The sequence below is a fragment of the Myotis brandtii genome, unplaced genomic scaffold (assembly GCF_000412655.1).
Source record: "Myotis brandtii unplaced genomic scaffold, ASM41265v1 scaffold927, whole genome shotgun sequence".
NCBI lineage: Eukaryota > Metazoa > Chordata > Mammalia > Chiroptera > Vespertilionidae > Myotis > Myotis brandtii.
In genome coordinates, this window is record NW_005371823.1 from 692,493 (window position 1) to 712,076 (window position 19,584).

At 44.0% G+C, this 19,584-nt stretch overlaps 1 protein-coding gene across 1 annotated transcript in view; it reads right to left on the minus strand.

The window, feature by feature from the left end:
- The window catches only part of RYR3 (ryanodine receptor 3), a 380,950-nt gene that overhangs the window by 98,506 nt on the left and 262,860 nt on the right, over positions 1 to 19,584 (minus strand). Inside the window, exons 47-52 of the mRNA XM_014532943.1 lie at positions 16,950 to 17,119; positions 14,502 to 14,722; positions 10,232 to 10,322; positions 8,156 to 8,296; positions 6,349 to 6,512; positions 3,871 to 3,949 (exon numbers count right to left, since the gene is read on the minus strand). Coding sequence (XP_014388429.1) covers positions 3,871 to 3,949; positions 6,349 to 6,512; positions 8,156 to 8,296; positions 10,232 to 10,322; positions 14,502 to 14,722; positions 16,950 to 17,119 — 866 coding nt within the window. The remainder of the gene's footprint in view (positions 1 to 3,870; positions 3,950 to 6,348; positions 6,513 to 8,155; positions 8,297 to 10,231; positions 10,323 to 14,501; positions 14,723 to 16,949; positions 17,120 to 19,584) is intronic.

Sequence of the window (19,584 nt, forward strand, 5' to 3'; positions counted from 1 at the left end):
TCCTGGCTGCTTTTGCTCAATCTCTGCCGCTGCCCACTTGTTAATGCGCATGTGTCTCAAGGTTCTGTCCCTTCTCACGGGGCACACTCTCCCTGGGTGATCCGATTGAAGCCCACAGTCCATATGAGGACTCAGTATGTCCAGCCCAGATCTCTCTCCTAATTTCCAAACCTACGTAAGCTCTGCTTCCATGTTTCCACAGGTTCCTCCAACATGCCTGCACAGAGCCTGCATTTTACTTCTCAGAGTGGCTCCGCCTCTGGGGTTCCCTCTACCTCAGGGAATGGCACCAGCTTACACTTACTTCCTGAGCCAGAAATGTGGGAATCTTCCCTGACAGCCCCTCTTCCTCTGCATCTTCTCACATGGTTCCCCCTCCTATCTCCCGCCAGGATTTTAGTTCAGGTCACCGCCAGTTGTCACCTGGGTTACTGCACCAGCTTCTTACACAGGCCCCTGCCTCCAGTCCACCACCTTTCCGACCCATTTTCTACAGCACTGCTAGATGAGATCTACAAAATCACCCCCATCAGGGCACTCAACTGCTTTAATATATTCTGGTTCCCAACTGCCATCATGGCAAAATGCAAACACTTTCTGGCCTCTAAAGCTATAGCAAAGACCTTGTTGCCTGTCCAGACTCATCTCACCATTCTTCCCCTATCCCACTTCATGTCCTGACATATTGAACTAGGGTTCCCTAAAGCCACCACACTCTCTCTTGCTTCTCTAGATATGTACCTGCTGCCCCATAGCTTGCAATACGCTTGGTGCTCTGTGCCCGAACTACCTGTCCTTTGTCACTTACTGTAGATGTCACCAGCTCAAGGAAGTGTCCCTGGACCCCCATTATGGGATTAGGGACTCCTCCTGTGTGCTCTAACGCTGCGCTCATGCCCATTACAGCAGTGGACACCCTGTGCCACCATGGCTGATTTATTCTGTTTTTCCCATAATACTGTAAGGTTCTTTTATTTTTAATTAATTTATTTAAATTTTTTTCGGTTACTGTCAGTGTTATCTTGTATTGATTTCAGGTGTACAGCATAGTGGTTGGGCAATTATATACTTTTCAAAGCAGTCCCTCTGATATTTCTGGTACCCACCCGGCACCACACATCATTATCGCAATATTATTGACTATATTCCCTATGCTCTACTTTATATTTGTTGGGGGCCAGATGTAAGCTGGCAGGGGTATCTACATATATTCATGACTATTTTGTAACTACTGATTTGTATTTCTTAATCCCTTCACCTCTTTCATGCAGTGTCCCAATCCCCCTCCCCGGTGGCAGCCACCAGTCTGGTCTCTGTAAGACTGTAGAGTTCTTGAGGACAGAAAAAATATTCTTTTTCTTGTTAGATAATTGATGTCCATCTGGCAATGGTGAACAAATATGTTTCCTTGCAAACGTGAGGCTTACAGTCTAGTGAAGAGAGAGAGTAATCAAATACCACACCAGTAAATGTATAGTTGATAACTGGCATAAATGTATAGCTGTTATAAATATAACTATGTAAAGCTGCAAGGGAAATACTATGATGGAAAAGAACAAGGTGCCAAGAGGGCCTATATCTGAGACATCTGGGAGGGAGGCATCCCAGGAATTCACATGTGGATGGGTATTTGCAGGATGAGCTGATAAATGGTGTGTGCACGTGTCTGAGTGCAGATGGGCACCTGGCTCAGTCAGAGGAGTGCCAGAAGCCAATTCCAGCATATCAACAGGGCTGAATCATCTGGAAATGGCTGAGGTCATTTCCCCAAACCTGAAAAGGATGCATAAATGATTGCTTGCTGCCAGACAGCTGAGGGCATTTCAATCTACATGTTATTGCCTCCTACTGGCCAAACACCTGAACAGCTGAAGGCAGTTCCTCCAATCCATCAATGGATTCTGTATACTAAACCTTGTCTTTTGATATGTATATCTAACTTGCTTTAGGACAATTTGTGTTAATAAAAAGCAAGGGGTCCAGAGAGACAGAAGAACTTGGTTCCTTTAGCCAAGCTCCTCTGGCCCCCCAAAATGCCTTCCAAAATTATGTTTTGTCTCTGGACTCTTTATTAATTTACACACAGCGCCTTCTCCAGATTCCTGAACCCTTCAAGATGCTGGATTAAGATCCCCAGCTTTAGAGGAGGGTTTCAGGCACATGTGTGCGCGCGCGCGTGTGTGTGTGTGTGTGTGTGTGTGTGTGTGTGTGTGTGGTGGGCAGTGGGTAGAAAGAAGGGGATGTGGCTGGAGGGCAGAGGGTGAAAGGAAAGGTGATGTTAGAGATGGTAGTAGAGGCCAGATTAGGCTGTGCCTATCAGGCACATTAAAGATTTTGACCTGTATATTAAAAATAGTTAGAAGCTGTTAAGGAACGTTAACAAGGAGAAGGGGCTGTGATGGAGAGCAGTGGTAGGATATTACCAGATCTGCACACTGAAGCTGTCACTTGCCTGCGGTGTGAAGGGCGGGCTGGGAAAGTGCTTGAGGGGAGACTAGTTAGGAGATCATCACAACCTTCTGGGCAAAAGAAGATGACAACTCAGACTACAGCCCTGGGGTACGGCTGCGGCTGTGAGACCGGTTTGCACTGAGGAGAGACTAAGGAGGCAAATCCACATGGCCTAGTGACGGACGGGCCATGGCCATGGCCTGATGGGGGGGCCGCATTTCCCTCTTCCACAGGCTGGCCCAATGGCATATGCAACGAGTGCTGAGAAAATACAGATGCTCTAGACTCTAGAATCTAGAGTCTAGAGCAAGAGTCAACCAGCTACAGCCATTGGCCAAGTTTGGCCGACCATCTGTTCCATAAACACAGTTTTACTGGGCCCAGGCATGCGCCTTCATCTATGCAACGTCTGTGGCTGCTTCTGTGCTGTAATGGCAGAAACGAGCAGTTGCAACGGAGGCTCTCTGGCCACAAAGCCTAAAATGTCCACTATCTGGCCTTTTACAGAATAGTTTAGCCAACCCCTGCTCTCGAACCATGAGGTATTGGCCCTTCCTACAATTACAATGATTGTTGTGATCATTGGCCCCCAATTGGGACGATGGAAGAATAGGAGCTGAGCCCAGACCAACTCCAAGGCTGAGCCAGTGGTGCAAGGTGTCCCTCTCCAGGGCATGTGGCATGGAGGTGGTTTCTGTGGCCCTACTGTGGGCTTGCTCCTCAGCTCCACGCTGAAGCTGCAACTGAGCAATGGCCCCAACCCTTAGCCGGCCGCCCCCAGGAATCCTGGACATCTTTGGCACATTCCTCCCACTCTCTTGCCAGCATTAAAGGGCTGACAGAGCAATTACACGCATTAAGCAGGCTGACCTCATGTGGTGAGGAATTTTAAACACCAGATGGACAGGCTTATTAATAAGGGAGAGTCTGGGACTTACGCCGCCGGCTGCCATGGGAAGATGTGTGTCCTCCCTCCCTAGAATAAAATCCAGCTTCTTGGCAAAATGCAGGGGTAAGGCTTTTAATTTCATTTTCCCTTTTCCAAAAAAATAAAAATAAAAAAAATTCAAAGAGAAAATTGAATAAAAGCCTCCCACCCTGCATTAAGCATTTAGGTCGAACACATGCAAGCACGTGCGTGGGTGCAAATTCCAGGGAATGCAATGTTGAGAAAGAAGTGAACACTCATAGAATCGATGATCTTCTTGAGAAAAATACAGAAAGCAGCACCTCCAGCTTCTTCCGCCTATTTCTCTGACCTCCACCAACCCCGGGAGAGTGCTGCTCAGAAATAATGAAAGCTCTCGGCCTGGTGAGCCTGTTACTGAGACACAGCAGGCAGATTTCCATCATTGGACCCTTTAATGTTCTTGGACCATTTTTCCCTCTGACAAATGTCAGCTGGAGGATAATCCCTACCTTGTCACAGGCCCACTTATCATGTGAATGCTCAGCATACTTGGTGACGATGTGTTCCAATTTTTCAGGCAAGGAGAAACTGAAATGAGAAGGGAAAAAATCAAATTACAACCTCGCCAAGCACCTCAGCCACATGTGCGTGCTAAAAAGATGGCCAGAATCAACAATCAGCCATCGAAGCTGGATTTGATCAATCAGCTAACCCAAAGCTGAAGCTGGACCCTAGGTACATGAAACTTTCTGAGCAGAAGGCGTGGCAGACCTGACATACCCAGGTCCAATCAGGGGACCACTCTGTAGGAGGCTCTGCTGTGTAGGTGGCCTCCCTCCAGCTGTTCTAGGTTCTTTTGGCTCCTGAAGAACCACTTTGGCACCTGGGCGAGACCTGTCTAGGTTACACAGTGAGAACCCCTTCATCCAAAGACACTGGCCTGTCATCTTGTGGCTGCAATCTGGGAGTGGCAGGAGTGGTGGCTAGAGGACCAAATGTTACAAAAAACTGGGTGTCTACCTTTTTGGGTTCAGTGACTCACCTTTAAATACTACAATTTTGGAAGTACACTAGACACTTGTTATTTCCATCAGTTTAGCAGTTTTTGTCCCTTCTGTTGGCCACAGCACCTCCCTTTTCCTGTAAGGAACAAATCCTACATTGCACGCAGTCTTATGTGAACTGAGGTGGGCGTCTGACTGGGCCATTCAGACTCACTTTCCCAGAAATTTGAATCTTGAGTCAGATGAGACCAGGCAGCACACTCTTCAAGGAGGTTCATCCAATGGGGACGCCTGAAGACTGCCCACTTGGCCACTCTGTCCTGGTTTCTGCTCCTGCTGAGGCTGGGTTAGCCAGCCTTTCACTAGGTTCTGATAATGACCTCTGATCCTTGCAATAAAGCCCCTTTCTGCTCACATTAGCCAGAGTTAATCTCTATTACTCACATCACTTGAAGAACCACACTGATGTCAAGGTATATGCAAAGAAACCAGAACTCTCAAGTTAACATGGAACCACTCATCATTAGCACACAAATTGCTGGAGTATAGCATTGTCTCATCCTCCTATATAATAAAGAGATAATATGCAAATTGACCCTCACGCTGTAACGCCATCAGAAGATGGTGGTGCTCACAGTGGGGGCGGGGCCGGCGGCCACTTCGAGTGGCTTCTGCCAGGGTTCCTGCGACCCCACGGGGGCGCGGGGGTCCCGGCATCCACTTCACGTGGTTTCTGCCGGGGTTTCAGCGGCCCTGTGTGCATGCTGCGGGGGTGGGGCCTGGCGGCCGCTCCGTGCAACCCAGAGGCAGAGCATTGGGGTGGCACTCCAGGACTTGGGGCCGTCCCGCAGTGTGCCGGCCACACAGGGTGGGACTCTGGGACTCGGGGTGGTCCCATGGTGAGGGGTCCCAGGTCTCACGTGATTTTGAGCAACGGGTCACTAGTAATATTTATAAAAGCATCACATTATTACACCATTTGTCATCTGTCAGCACACTTATATTTTCATTGAGCTCGATGGCTTACCATGCCTCTTATCCCGTCCTTATAGCAGGTTCAATTCTGTTTCCCACCATCCATTCAGCTCAACGCTCCATCTGATGGACTGTGTACTAATTGTTAACATATAACAGTTTTATATGTTATCAAAGCTGACAGCCCCAGGGAAGAGCTTAGGCTGTGGCTCTCATTTGAGAACTACTGCCACAAAACACAAGTCCGAGGGGCTGTATAGGATGTCTTACTTTCCCTGCTCACTCTAAAGCCGGTTTGGAGCTCTTCTCTTAGAATGTACCTAGAGATGCCCCACAACACATAATCATAACTGGGGTGGACCCGCCACCAGCCAAAATTGAGCATATGTTTCATCCATGGCCTAATCATCCCCCAGGAGAGATGCTGGAGAATCACAGGGAGAAATTAAAGGTGATGTTGTAGGATTGTTCCCAAGTTTCAGCATCCCCTGGCATGGGGGAGAGCAGGGCCAGTCTCTCAGGTAAGGACCTCATGCTGTTCTGCCGTCACACCCAAGCCTTGTCAGGTCTCAGCCGAGTGCTACTTATGGAGCTGTTTTGATGTATGGTGCAATTAGAACTGTACAGGCCTAATTCAAAAAAAGTGAAGATTTTGCCAAAAAACTCATTAATAAATTAATTGCCTCATTTGTCAGGGTGGTTCTTGCAATGTTGCAGATGACATTTATTTGTGGAGAGCATCAGTCTCATAATAAATAAACCAACCCCACCCTCTAAAACAAAAGCCTAGCATATAATCATACGGTATGAAATCGGATATGGATGGAGTAATCCTTCAGGAGTCGAGGGCAAGATCCAGTGCCTGATATGACTTGTAGTGTCAAGAGAAATGACAAAGTGTTGGCAGGAGGGAAGAAAAAGACTCTTATATTTCTTGCCACCTTCTGAAAGAGAAACACTGGCCACTGGACAAAATATAAGACCAGCTTAGAGGTGGTCTGGACTCACTTCACGGTGTTGATCGGTTTGGGGTCAAAGTTGCCGTCTGCATCCACTGAGATCTGCTTCTCCAATGTGGCTGAGATCCTGGTGTCTAAGTAATCGGGTGGCAAGGCCCCGGCGATAGCACTGAGACAAGGCAGGGCCATTCGGAAAAGATCTGGGTCATACTTCTGTGAGGAAAACCAAAGAGCGTGTTGGTACAGAAACCAGACCCATGGCCACCAGGTGGAAGCATTCCCCAATTAGCTGAGAAAAGTACCATGCCCTCATTTGTCCAGGTCAACCAGCGTGGGGAACAGGTAAGCCCCTTAACACACTTGGTGGAAACCAGGGGTCCTTGGAGGATGACAACACAGTCTGCAAAGCCCTCCAGTCACCATTTGCTTCAAGTTGAAAAATGTTAAATCAAGATTTAAATCAGTATCTCCTAGCCCTGGACAGGTGGCTCAGTTGGTTGGAGTGTTGTCCCAAACACCAAAAGGTTGTGGGTTTGATTTCTGGTTAGGGCACATACCTAGGCTTCAATCGCTAGTTGAGGTGCCCTCGGGAGGCAACCAATTGATGCTTCTTTCTCACATCAATGTGTCTCTCTCTCTCTCTTTCTCTCCCCCCCCGCCCCTTTCCTCTCTTAAAAACAAAAACATATCCTTGGGTGAGGATTTTTTTTCAAAAGCTGTACCTCATAAATAGTTAATTTTAAGAAAGGGTTAAACAGGTTAAACATATCCTTGGGTGAGGATTTTTAAAAAAAGCTGTATCTCATAAATAGTTAATTTTAAGAAAGGGTTAAACAGGTTCTAACTAGGCCAGAAATGTCTATAAACCTGCTTGCCGTAGAGGTGCGTAGAAACTGACCCAACCTGTAGTTGGAGAGGGCATAAGAAGCTGTGCTAGGCTCTGCAGTAGCTGATGTGGGCCATGTGTTGATATCACCAGCAGACTGCTCATAGCACATCCATTCTCTCTTGAACTGGCAAGGAAGGAATTCCAGTCAGATAACATGGGGTAGGGGCAGCTTTGGATCTGCTTACACAGACCAAAGGACTACAGGAGTGAAGACAACGTAAGTGCAGGTGAACACCTACACACACGTTCCAGATTTCTGTAAGAAAGCCAGACCTACTCATGTTCTACCTCTAAAGCCGATGACCTCGAAAATCTAAATAAACTGGCTTGGAGGACGTGGAAATTCTGAGTCGCAGCTGTGTTTCCATCAGGGAGTGTGGGAGGCTCTGGGTTCAGAGGCCCTCAGTTCTCCTCCCTAAAGGAGTGGTTCTGAATAACCTCCCTCACTGTGGCTGAAGTCTCCTAGAATCCCACATCCTGACCTGAGCAGATGTCATGACTTCTCCTCTAGGCTGGACCTGGCGAAGACCAGCTAACAGGGGCCACACATTGGGGAAGGAGTAGCAGTGGGCTCAGTCACGGAGACTGAGGCCAGGAAGTGTTTTTTTTAAAAAAAAAAATATTTTATTGATTTTTTACTCACGTCGGGGAAGGAGTGGCAGTGGGCTCAGGAGACTGATGCCAGGAAGTGTTTTTGAGATTCACTCTGGTAGTAGCTCTTCCCTGTACTAGCTTTGTGTGTCTGGCAAGGTATTCAATTGCTCTGAGACTTTCCCTCACCTATCAAAGGAGGGGTTAGAGCAGTTCCCATTTCAGGGGGTGGGGGTAAGGATGAGTGTAACACAGTTGGGAAATACTTGGCGCAGTGCCTAGCACGGGGTGAAGCTGAACAGCGATTAGCCGTTATGATCTGTAGCAGCTGGGGTCGTTGAGGGCTTCCCTCCCTGTTTGAGAAGCACCCCGTTACCTTGTGGGAGAGGGAGTCAAAAATCCCCCAGAAGAGCTTCTCCGTGAGGTGCAGCTCCTCCTCCACGGCGAGGCCGTAGCTGCCCCACCCCGAGGGCAGGCAGTAATACTTCCAGCACTGCTCATAGTGGCTCGTCAGGAGCTGGCGGGTTCCAACAGGGCGGCACCAGTGGGGAGGGGTAGCGAAGATCCACAGGCATCGACAACGTGCAGGGGAGAATAAAACAGCAAGCAGCCATCAGGAGAGTGAAACGAACATGGAAACAGGTGGGCCATCTAGAGACAGGCCCTCAACCACCCCCGGGAATGGTCTGCTTTCCAGCCTAATGAGCTCCAGCCCGAACTGAAGCCGCCTAATTAATTCATGTACCTCCTAAGGTGCCTTTAGCAGTTACTGAAGAATGGATCACTATTTCCACTCAAATGAGAAAATTCTACACTCTGAAAGTAGTCACCGGGTGTTGTTCCAGTCAGTCAGGAGTAGGAAGAATTTCTTCTGAGACCTTTGCTTATGAATCTGGAAGGTGCTGGGTCATGCTGGTATGGGGAGGGGACTGTGAATCTGAAGATTTTCTCTAGATTGATGACTGCCCATGACTTCCTTCCCTTTCACTCCATCTGATGGCCCTCCGTGTAACAACAGTTTCACATATGGCCAGCAGAGGGCAGAAGTACACTGCCAATGTTCCCATCCCAGCAGGTGGGATCCACATCCTCTAAGAGGGGAAAGGTAGAGGTTTCGGAGTTGGGTGAAAAAGGTGGACGGATTAAGAAAACAAACAAACAAACCAAAATTCATAGACACAGACAACAGAAGGAAAGGGGGCTTGGGGGAAGGTAGAAGAGGGTATAGGGAGTGTAAATAGTGATGGAAGGAGACTTGACTTGGGGCGGTGAACACTCAATACACAGATGATGTGTTATAGAATTGTACACCTGAAACTCACATAATATTATTAACCAATGTCACTCCAATACAGTCAATAAAAAATCCCTGATCTAAGAACTAAAAGTGAGCTTACTGAGGACTATTTATAGGCTCCTCTGTGGGAGCCAGAATCTCGCTGACAGTCAGGCCTGCTGAGGAGGCAAGGCCAGCTTGGACTGCGAGAACCCTGGCTTTCCGCCACGGTGCTTTCTGAGATCAGAACTGGGGCGGTTAGGGTTGGAGAGACAAATGAGCCCTTGGAGGGCGGTGGAATCTCTGACAGCGAACAAGCTGCTCTCTGCTGGTGTGGAGAGAGAGGACTGAACTAAAGGCTCCCGGGAATTCTGTTTAATCTTAGTAAAATGCTTCTTGAAATCCTCGCTTGGACTATTTCTGAAAAAAGAAAAAATTTTGTTAAAATCACCAGGCAGAATTTTTGGTGATGGCTGACACCTTTGAAAATGCTAATATCGCAGATGCCACAAAGGGAAAAGAGCAAAAAACCAGCTGCTCTCTTGTGTGTGGGGTGATTCCGATGACCCCCGCACTCCCCCCCCCCACCCCAGACTCAGATGCTCACAGTGCTAGTGATAAAATGTTTGTAATTTATGAGAAATTCAGGAATGAGGAAACAAAAAACAAACAAAACAAAAAAAGAAAGAAAGAAAAGGGAAGGCTCTGTGGCCTTCCTTTTCATCAGCAAAGAAAAAGAAGTAAAAAAAAAGGGGGGGGGGGAATCTGTTATAAAAGAAAAAACACAAAATAGTATGGAAGAGAAAAGGGACATTTTAGTTGCTGTACTTAAATGAATAATCACAAGCCTTCAAAGGTTTTTGAGACTGAAAATACTCTGAAAGCCTAATTAGGGCAGGAAAGCACAAAACCCAAGTTGCTTCACTAACCTCTGCTAAGTCACAAGCACTTGGTGGAAAGCCAGCCCAGAAAACTGGAGCAGTTAATGAATCTGGAAGTCTCCTCCACCAGACACGCTCAGGGAGGGCTTCTTTTTGTAGGTTGCATCTTATTAGCTCTCAAAGGAGTGAAGCCCATTTAGCATGTATTTTGCTCCCAAATCGAGAGGACATCCTGTTCTACAAGGCAAGTTTCCTGTGCCATGGACTGTATTTCTGTCACAAGCGCGAGGTTTACCTTAAGGGGCATTTTGCAGTATTCATTGAGCTGGGGCACATCAAAAACAAGGCGTCGCAGGAGCTGCTGTAACATGGAAGGCCTCAGGTGACTGCAGCACGGAATAGGAAGAACAGGATAGAATAAAAAAATAAGGAAGAAAATAAGAAAGAATACAAGAAATGGAATAGGAAGAACAGGATAGAATAAAAAAAAAATAAGGAAGAAAATAAGAAAGAATACAAGAAACACGCAGCAATAACCATCTATTAGAACTAAGCCTCAAAACAATCAGCTCCTAAAAGACAAGATCTTGTAAAGCACAGCCCATGATAAAACACTTTAAAGACAGAGTATAGGTAGATAGAGAAAGAGGGACATGTGGCTAATAAATTGAGGTACCTAAAGTTAAAGTCCAATCACCAGGTGAAAGGATGTTCTAGGGTCTATGCACATTCAAAGTCCAGCCACTGTAACAGGAAGAAGAGGCAGGTACTTTTATTCTATAAGGATCCCAAGTCCCGCTGAGCTCTGCAGAGGGAGAAGCTGGAGTGGACCAGCTGCATAGGTGGAATCTGAGGCCACCTACTGGCATGATCTGGAGGGAACTTGAAGGCCCCCTGAGTTACTATCTGATCTTTGAAATTCTCATGACTGGAATAATTTCTTTGGGCTAAGTCTCCATCCTAAAAACACTCCTTTAAACAGCAAAGGCACTAACTAATTAGGGAATGATTTATCCAATTATTAAAGAGTTTATGGCCTTGGCATTGGATGCAGGTGAATTCTGAGATAGAGGAAGGAGAGATAAACAACATTGATTTAGCTTTTATTTTCAGATTGCCAAACTTTTAACTTTTTTTAGATTTAAAAAATTTGCAATTATAATTGACATACATTATATTAGTTTCAGGTGTATAGCATAATGATTAGACATTTATATAACTTATAAAGTGATCACCCTAAGTCTAGTACCCATCTGGCACTATAATATTACTGACTATACTCTCTATGCTATACTTTACATACCTGAAAGTCTTCTGTAACTGCTGATTTGTACTTCTTAATCCCTTCACCTTTTCCACCCAACAACCATCAGTCAGTTTATTGTCTATATCTATGAGTCTGTTTCTCCTTTGTTTGTTCATTCCTTTTGTTTTTTAGATTCCACATATAAGTGAAATCATATGGTATTTGTTTTTCTCTGTTTGACTTATTTCACTTAGCGTAATACTTTAGGCTCATCCATGTTGTCCCAAATTAGATTACCAAGTTTTAAAAAAATCTAGTGGAATCTCTGGATTCCCTGCAGAGAAAAGCACGTGCACATAATACACACGATCTGACAGAGAAGGTCAGTTTGTGAAGCCATGAATTCTTTCCACAGATGCCTAAGAACCATGAAGGTAAAGTTAGTCACTTTGAGGGTAAAGAGCTGGAATGTCTATACTCTCTATGCTATACTTTACATACCTGAAAGTCTTCTGTAACTGCCGATTTGTACTTCTTAATCCCTTCACCTTTTCTACTCAACAGCCATCAGTTTATTGTCTATATCTATGAGTCTGTTTCTCTTTTGTTTGTTCATTCCTTTTGTGTTGTTTTTTGATTCCACATATAAGTGAAATAATATGGTATTTTTTTTCTCTGTTTGACTTATTTCACTTAGTGCAATACACTTTAGGCCCATCCATGTTGTCCCAAATTAGATTACAAAGTTTTTAAAAAATCTAGTGGAATCTCTGGATTCCCTGCAGAGAAAAGCACGTGCACATAATACACACGATCTGACAGAGAAGGTCAGTTTGTGAAGCCATGAATTCTTTCCACAGATGCCTAAGAACCATGAAGGTAAAGTTAGTCACTTTGAGGGTAAAGAGCTGGAATGTCGGGAAGGAAAGCCTCAGAGGCATCTACAAGGAAGATCGATGGAAACAAAGATGGACAATAAAACTCATGTGTTCCATAACTTTTCCTAGAGCTGCTCTGTTGTTAAAAAAAACCCTGGAGTGAAAGGGGTCAGTCAAAATACACAGCCAGTCAATGGCCTTGTAGCTGACTCTAGTAATTATGATGTAAAATTCCTCAACTTTCACATTATTGTTTAGCAGATTAGGAATATCACTTAAGATTGACCAACTTGAATAAAATCAAGGCATGAAATAAATCTCTAATTCTATTAATTCCTGAATTATTAAAAATAAAAAAACAAGTTAAATTCAACCAGCTCGTCACTGTATCTAGAGCTCACGTGGGCCAAGAGGAGTGTGGAAGCCCCTCTGAGTGTAGTAATAGGGCTGTTAGCTACATTTTCAGTTTGATGTAAGAGTCTAATTTCCCCAAGGTCTGATTTTTTAGAAGCATTTGCAGCTGATATCAGTCTCACCAACATGGTTTTAATTCCAGGAAGTAGCTTATGCTGGGAGACAGGGCTCCTTGATTGGTCTGGTTCCTAAGACACATGCTGAGCTCAGATCTAGCAAAAGGCAGAGCAAGATCTGCAGCTGCTCCTGATGCAGTTACCAGCCAATTACAGAATCAATAGTGATAGGATTTCTAGTGTGTAAACTCATTATTTATTCCCTTGCCACCATTGAGAAGAAAAGCAGAGACCCATCTACACAAGTAACTGGGCCATTACTCTTCCTTTGGGAGTGGCAGAGTGGAAACCCAGGCACCCTACTGATTCCTAGAGGCCTGTAAGTGCATCTACCCAGCTTTTTCTCTTTCAAGACCAAAAAATTCTATGAATATAATTCTCTGCCAGTTATAATAATCTTGGAATGAGAATGAAATAGTTTCAAAGTATAGGCCCTGATTTTGGTGGAGGAGCTCAGAGAGAAATCTCTTTTATGAGGCCTCGGGGGAGGCCCTTCCCTCCTGGCCTCGTCCCTCTCTCCATCCATCCTCTGCCCTCTATTCCACATCCTGGGCAAATGGCACTGAACAAGGACACAGCTAGTCCCCTGAAGTAGTTAAAGCCTGTAGGCCAGATGATAGAAAGACAGCAGATATAGCTTAATTTTAAGAAGCATTTTAAATAGGAGAAACTTTATTATATTTAAAATATAAGTGTGAGACTGCTTTTTAGTTTGATGTTCTAAAGAACCAATTGACTGTTTTTTTCTAGGTGACCCTAGCCCCTCAATACATGGTCATCCCTTGTGTGATTAGGAAACAGCTTATTCAACAAGAATCGGGACCATACCTGGTCTGTGGGTCCTGTCTCCAGGACAACCTAAAGCAGAGGTTATCAACCTTGGCTGCATTATGCAAACACTCCATCCATGCTTTTGTTATATAAGTGTGGTCCAGTTTAAGAACCCATTGTGGCCCTCGAGTCAAAAAGTTTGCCCACCCCTGCGGGCCTAGCCCCTCAATACATGGTCATCCCTTATGTGATTAGGAAACAGCTTATTCAACAAGAATTGGGACCATACCTGGTCTGTGGGTCCTGTCTCCAGGACAACCTAAAGCAGAGGTTATCAACCTTGGCTGCATTATGGAATCACCTGGGAGCTTCAAAGGCTAGAGGTCTGGATCCCATCCCTAAAGGTTGGATTTGGGGGTGGAGGTGTGACCTGGGCACTGGGATATAGACCTAGTATTGCCCCAGGTGATTCTCATATGCAGTGGAGGTGGAAAACTGGCTTAAAGCAGGAGACCTGGTCCTGGGACCAGCGGCCACCAGACCCAATGGAGTTTCCTGAGGACCCACAGCTCTTGGGTCGAGTTAACCTTCTATTCTTGGTGGCTCTGATGCCTGTGTGCAGTGGTGAAACACCCTGTCCTTACTTCCCACTGGGACTTCTCTTTGCTCTCAGGCCCTGAGGAGGTGGGCTGCTTTGATTCACTCTTACGGTCTGGCCTCTGTGTGAAGGTCCACTCAGAGGGAAAGCCTGCTTCTGGCTCTGTCTTAGGAACTAAAACAGTAGTTCTTAATCTGAATACTTCAGGCCTGAAAGACAGTCTCATCTCCTGGTCCACCAACCCTATGGGATAGAGCTTGAGTAGTGCCCCCCCCCCCACCGCCCTCCTCACAGGGATCAAAAAGAGCCTGGGGCAACTGAGCAGTGCCCCCCGCCCTCCTCACAGGGATCAAAAAGAGCCTGGGGCAAATAGGGGGATGTTTGGGGTAGGTTTGGTGTATGACAAAGGCCTGGAAGCTTCCTCAGACTGGATTCTCCAGTTTTTAGATTGTAATACAATTGAATGCAGCTGACATGGGTGCATACACACAAGTGACATGGATGCATATGCAGAGGTGAAACACATGGGAGGGGGTACTTACTTGCAAATGGCAAGCAAACATTCTTCTATGGTGTCCCTCTGAGCTTTGGTGAGGGAACGCCCCTTGGACAGCCTGTATATTGTCTGCAGTGTTGAATCGATCAAAGAGGTGTAGTGCTCCGTTCCGGCAAAGAGAGGGGCGCACCTTGTGAGGAGCGGGAGCACAGCAGAACATATGTACCTATTTAGCGCCAGTGCAGCTTCTGTGGTGCTTAGGGACACCTAGGAAAGGGTGTTGGGACACTGGTTAATCTCTGGAAAGAGCAAGGCTTACCCCCTGTACCCAGCGCCCATCTAGTGGGCAAGGAAGCACACACATATCTATCTACATATCACAGCAACAAAATGAACAACTTTGTACCTTCTCAGCAGACTGATTTCTCTTTTGCATTTTAAATGAAAATAAAAGTCCTGCTAAAAATAAACAAACAGAAGAAAGCAAAGGCTGGCTGATCCACAAGTATCCGGCCTCCTCCAAGAATTCCAAACTCTTCAAATCAGGTGACGGCCAATCTAACCCAAACCCTTGATGTTTGCAACGTTCAACTACATTATTATCCCATTCTAGCTCTTTTTTTAAAAAATCACTTTAGGGAGACTCCTCTAGTGATTCTGAGATTAATAGTTGGGTGGAGGCCTCAGGAGCTCTCAAACTCACTGGTTTTGCAGCGAGACAGTGGAGGAGCTCTGACGCCTGTCACTTAATTTATGAACAATTCATAACCTGATAAATGACATGAGGGCAGACCTCAGGGGAATAAGTGTCCAAGGAGTAGAAATGTAGGACCTTCTCTAAAATGGTGTAATTCTCACACACAGTGTTCTCTCTTGTTCACTTAGACTGGATTCAGGGAGGGCTCACTTAGTGACATGAAATTTAGCAAAAGCATATTTAACTATCATCTGCAAAACTTTTAAAAAAACCCTGGAGATATGCAGAGATGAAATATTACCATTATTTTCTGTGATCATTGCAGTAATTATATTTGTAACTTGTGATTTGATAAACTGTATACATTCCTGGCGTTCCTCTTAATTATCAGAAGTTTGTCTCCTAGAAGATTGAGTAATCATACTGAAAGAGCTAATCTTTCACATTTATCACTTTAACAAAGTTGTTAAAATGAGGAAGGACAGAGCTTTTATTATAGTGTCTTAAAAGTTTTCAGAAGAGAATGCATGAAAACGTGTGTGCTTAGGAACTGAATAGAAAATTTCTTTTGTAGATGGTGCTGAGGTAAGCATGTGATTTGGACACCAAATGCTAGAATAGCATTTACTATTTATTTGATCTATAAAAAAATCGAATGCTTTGATCAGAAACCTTAAGAATGTCCCACAAGTTTAAAAAATTATTATACTTAACCTATATTATATATAGAGAAAGCTGAACACAAAAGAAGCTGTGGAAGCATTGTTGTAATTATCCAAAAAGATCACATGCCCCGAACACCTTCATGGTTCTACCATCTCTTAATGCCAAGCCAGAAACAGGGGTGGAGCTCTCATTCAGATTGGGGACTGTACTGCTTCCAGTTCCAGGTCACCCCACCCATTTCTCAGCAACCCATTCCAATGGAATCCAGCTAAGGTATTGGCCACCTGACACCCATAACAGAACTTAGACTGCTATCTCTGTTGGACACCAGGTGGAGCCTTTGAGAAACTTGATGACTGATCAAGAAGACATGCTTCTGGCTCTTTAAAAACAAGCCTAAACTGGTGAAATGTTCTTAGACTTAAGCTGATTTAATTGTCTTTTCTCCTTGGACCCAGTATTCCTGGTGCACAGTGTCTCTGCTTAGTCCTGACCTGGGGCATCAGACATCTAAGCTATTTAACTCCTGGGCCTCCTGTCTTACTGTCTGTTGATATTGGATGGCTGTACCTCACACTTGACTGCCAAACTTGGATTTGCCCATGGCCTCTTGTCCTGACTTTGTCATGTTCTGAGCTCCAGACTATCCTGCCTAATAGCCAGTGCATTAAACCTCAAGAGTGACGTGGGAAGAGTATTTCCAGCCTCTAATGCTGCCAGCCAGCCCTTTTCATAAGCAACAGCCATACTTTTCACATGAGGGTGATTTTGTCTCGCAGGAAACATTGGTGAAATCTAGAATTAGTCTGGGGGGTAGCAGGGAGAGGCCCTGATGCTACTAAACACCCTACAATTCACAGGATCCCCCCTCCACAACAAATAGTGCTGATGTTGAGAAACTTTGGAATAGAGAGAACTGTATTGAATATCTGAGGTCATGTTTACATGCATTCAAGTCTCTGGCCAATAAATTAAGAACTTCCATTACTTGGTGCCTCTGTTTTCTTATCCTTTAAAGCACACTACTAATATGTAATCAGCAAGTAGATTAAAAATTGCTCATTTCTAAATCCAATATTACTCATTTATTTACAATGATGGGAACTTTTTTTTCTTATTTTAGTCACTTACTGTATCGAGAGAGGCAGAGGCTCTTAAATCAGGTAAAAATCCAACCTCTAGCAGGTGGAGCAGAAAAGTTTGATCCTTAATACCATAGACACGGTCCAAGAAGAGCACCATGGAGGCCTTGTGGTCAGGGCAGAAGCTGGCTGCCATATCGGGCTCGCTGACAGACCCATCTGAAAGACACGCAGAGAATGTAATTTCCCCTCTTTTATTTTAACAGTCACAAAGGCAACACAGAGTTTGTCTATGACTTGTTCTACTAACAGGCAACAGGAATTTTGGAAACAATATAAAATTGTGCTGAGTCCAGCTTATACTGGCTTGGAAGAGCTGATTATTAAACTTTTAGGAATTTTGTGAGCCAGTTGTCAGACATGCTCATTATTATTTCTTCAAATAGGTTTTCTATTCCTTGCTCAGTTTCCTCTCCTTCTGGTACCACTATTATGCGAATGTTGTTTCATTTTGTGTCGTCCCAAAGCTCCCTTAGGCTCTCCTCCTGCTTTTTAAGTTTTTTTTCCCCAGTGATTGCTCTACTTGGGTGTTTCTTTCTACCTTGTCTTTTAGCTCGCTGATGCAGTCCTCAGCTTCTTCTAGTTTACTGTTGATATTGTCTATGGTGTTCTTTATTGCTGCTATGTCATTCTTCATTTTCTATTGGTTCTTCTTCATGTCTTTTTGATTCTTACACATGTTGTTGAATTTGTCTTCCATTCTTTTCAGAGGCCTTATAACCATTGCTCTGAATTCTTTCTCTGACAAATTGCTTGCCTCCATTTCATTTACTTCCTTTTCTGGTGATTACTTCTTTTCTTTCGTATTGGGGTTGTTTCTTTGTCTTCCCATTTTTGCTGTTCTTTGTGGTTATTTCTATGTATTAGATCAAACTTCTATGTCACCCAGATTTTTTTGAGTTTGTCTTATATAGTCAATGTTTTGTGGGACTCAGTGGTGCAATCTTTCAGATCTTCTGGGCTGGGTATTCTAGGGAGGGCCTCTACTTGGGATATTTGGGTTCTCTTGGTGTAGTTGGGTCTTGAGTGTCCTGTTCGTGGATGGAGTCTCCTCTAGGGTGTCTGGTTATGTGGCTCACTCTCTACCATGTTGCCCGAACAGCACAAAATACAACTCAACAAGACATGACCCAAAGGGAACAAAACATGAATGTACTCATGACACCAATAACCCCAATAAAAGTAAACACCAGAGAAAAGGGAATTAGGAGAGAGAAAAGAAAATTAGGAGAGAGAAAAGAGAGCAACAATGATATTGAGAAAAGGAAAAAATGTAAGAGCTAAAAGAAAAAGAAAAAAAAAGTAGGGGAAAAAATATATATATGGGGAGAAAACACCAAGAAAAGCAAACAGATAAACCAAAAAATGCAAACAACAAACACCAGTAAAAAGGCAGGGGGGGGGGCAGAATCTGTAGAGGCAGAGCTTATATCCAGAATGTAAGGTTAAGGAATTGAATGAATAAGGGAATGGCCATGGTTCAATATAGAGGAGGTAGAAAGAGAATTAGTTGATAAGAAGAAAATTAAAACACAAAATAAAATCAATAAATAAAAAATAAAAAGATAAAACAATTTTTAAAAAATTTGTCTATCTATATATTCATCTATTTTGGAAAAGGAGAATAGAGGAGAGAACAGATAGACTTGAGTTTAGTAAGTGAAACTAATTAAGCATTTAGGAGAAGAAGAGAGCAAGAGATGAGAGGAAAAACAAAAGCATAAAAAATTGGCTAGCAAAGAAAGAGAAGAGAGAAGGGTGCATGGACTTGGAGCAGGAAAGAAGAAATTAGATATATGAGTAAGCCATAGTAGTGTGCACAATAAAATGCTTATAAAAAGATATATGAGTAAGCCAACAGAGACTACAATAATAATAACACGTCAATAAAGCAGATAAAGAAGATCAATTTTTAACAAGGGGTAAAGAGAAAGGAGAGAGAAAAACATTCTCCAGGTGTCCTCTGTCCTTTCCAGTCACGGATTGTCTCACCAGGTGTGTTTAATTTGCCAATTTTGGGTAGATGTTATTTATTTGTTCCTTCTATCTACTCTGTGAGAAGACACAGGACACATCCACCTATTTGGCCACCATTTTGACTCCCCCTTGACATGCTCATTATTAAAATAAAATTTACAATTAAGTAAAGTATATATAAAAAAGGTAACAAATACTCAAAATTCATTACTTCCTAATTATTCTCTTGAGGTTATTTATATCTATTGTATTTGTATGTTGGAATTACAATACAATGGTGTGCTATGTGCCAACTCTCTGCTCAGTGATATCACAGTGGTAACTTGAAATCGTCCATGGTGAGAGTATCTACATCACAGAAATGGGCAAATGCCAGGAGTCAGGGCTTGATTTTACTGTTTTATTGATTGAAGACATAAGAAAGGGAGGGAGAAAATGTAAGGCAGAATAAATTTAAAAGTCTGTCATATCTATAGCTATTACATCATAAGTAGCAGCCAATTGAGGAAATCTTCCAGTATTTTAAAACTATTATCTGATTTAGGTGAAATTTAGATCAGATCATCCAATAATTCTAACCTCATCTTAATGAAGAAGTTCAAAGGTGAAGTGGGGAATACCACGAAGAAAATAAAAATTGCATGACT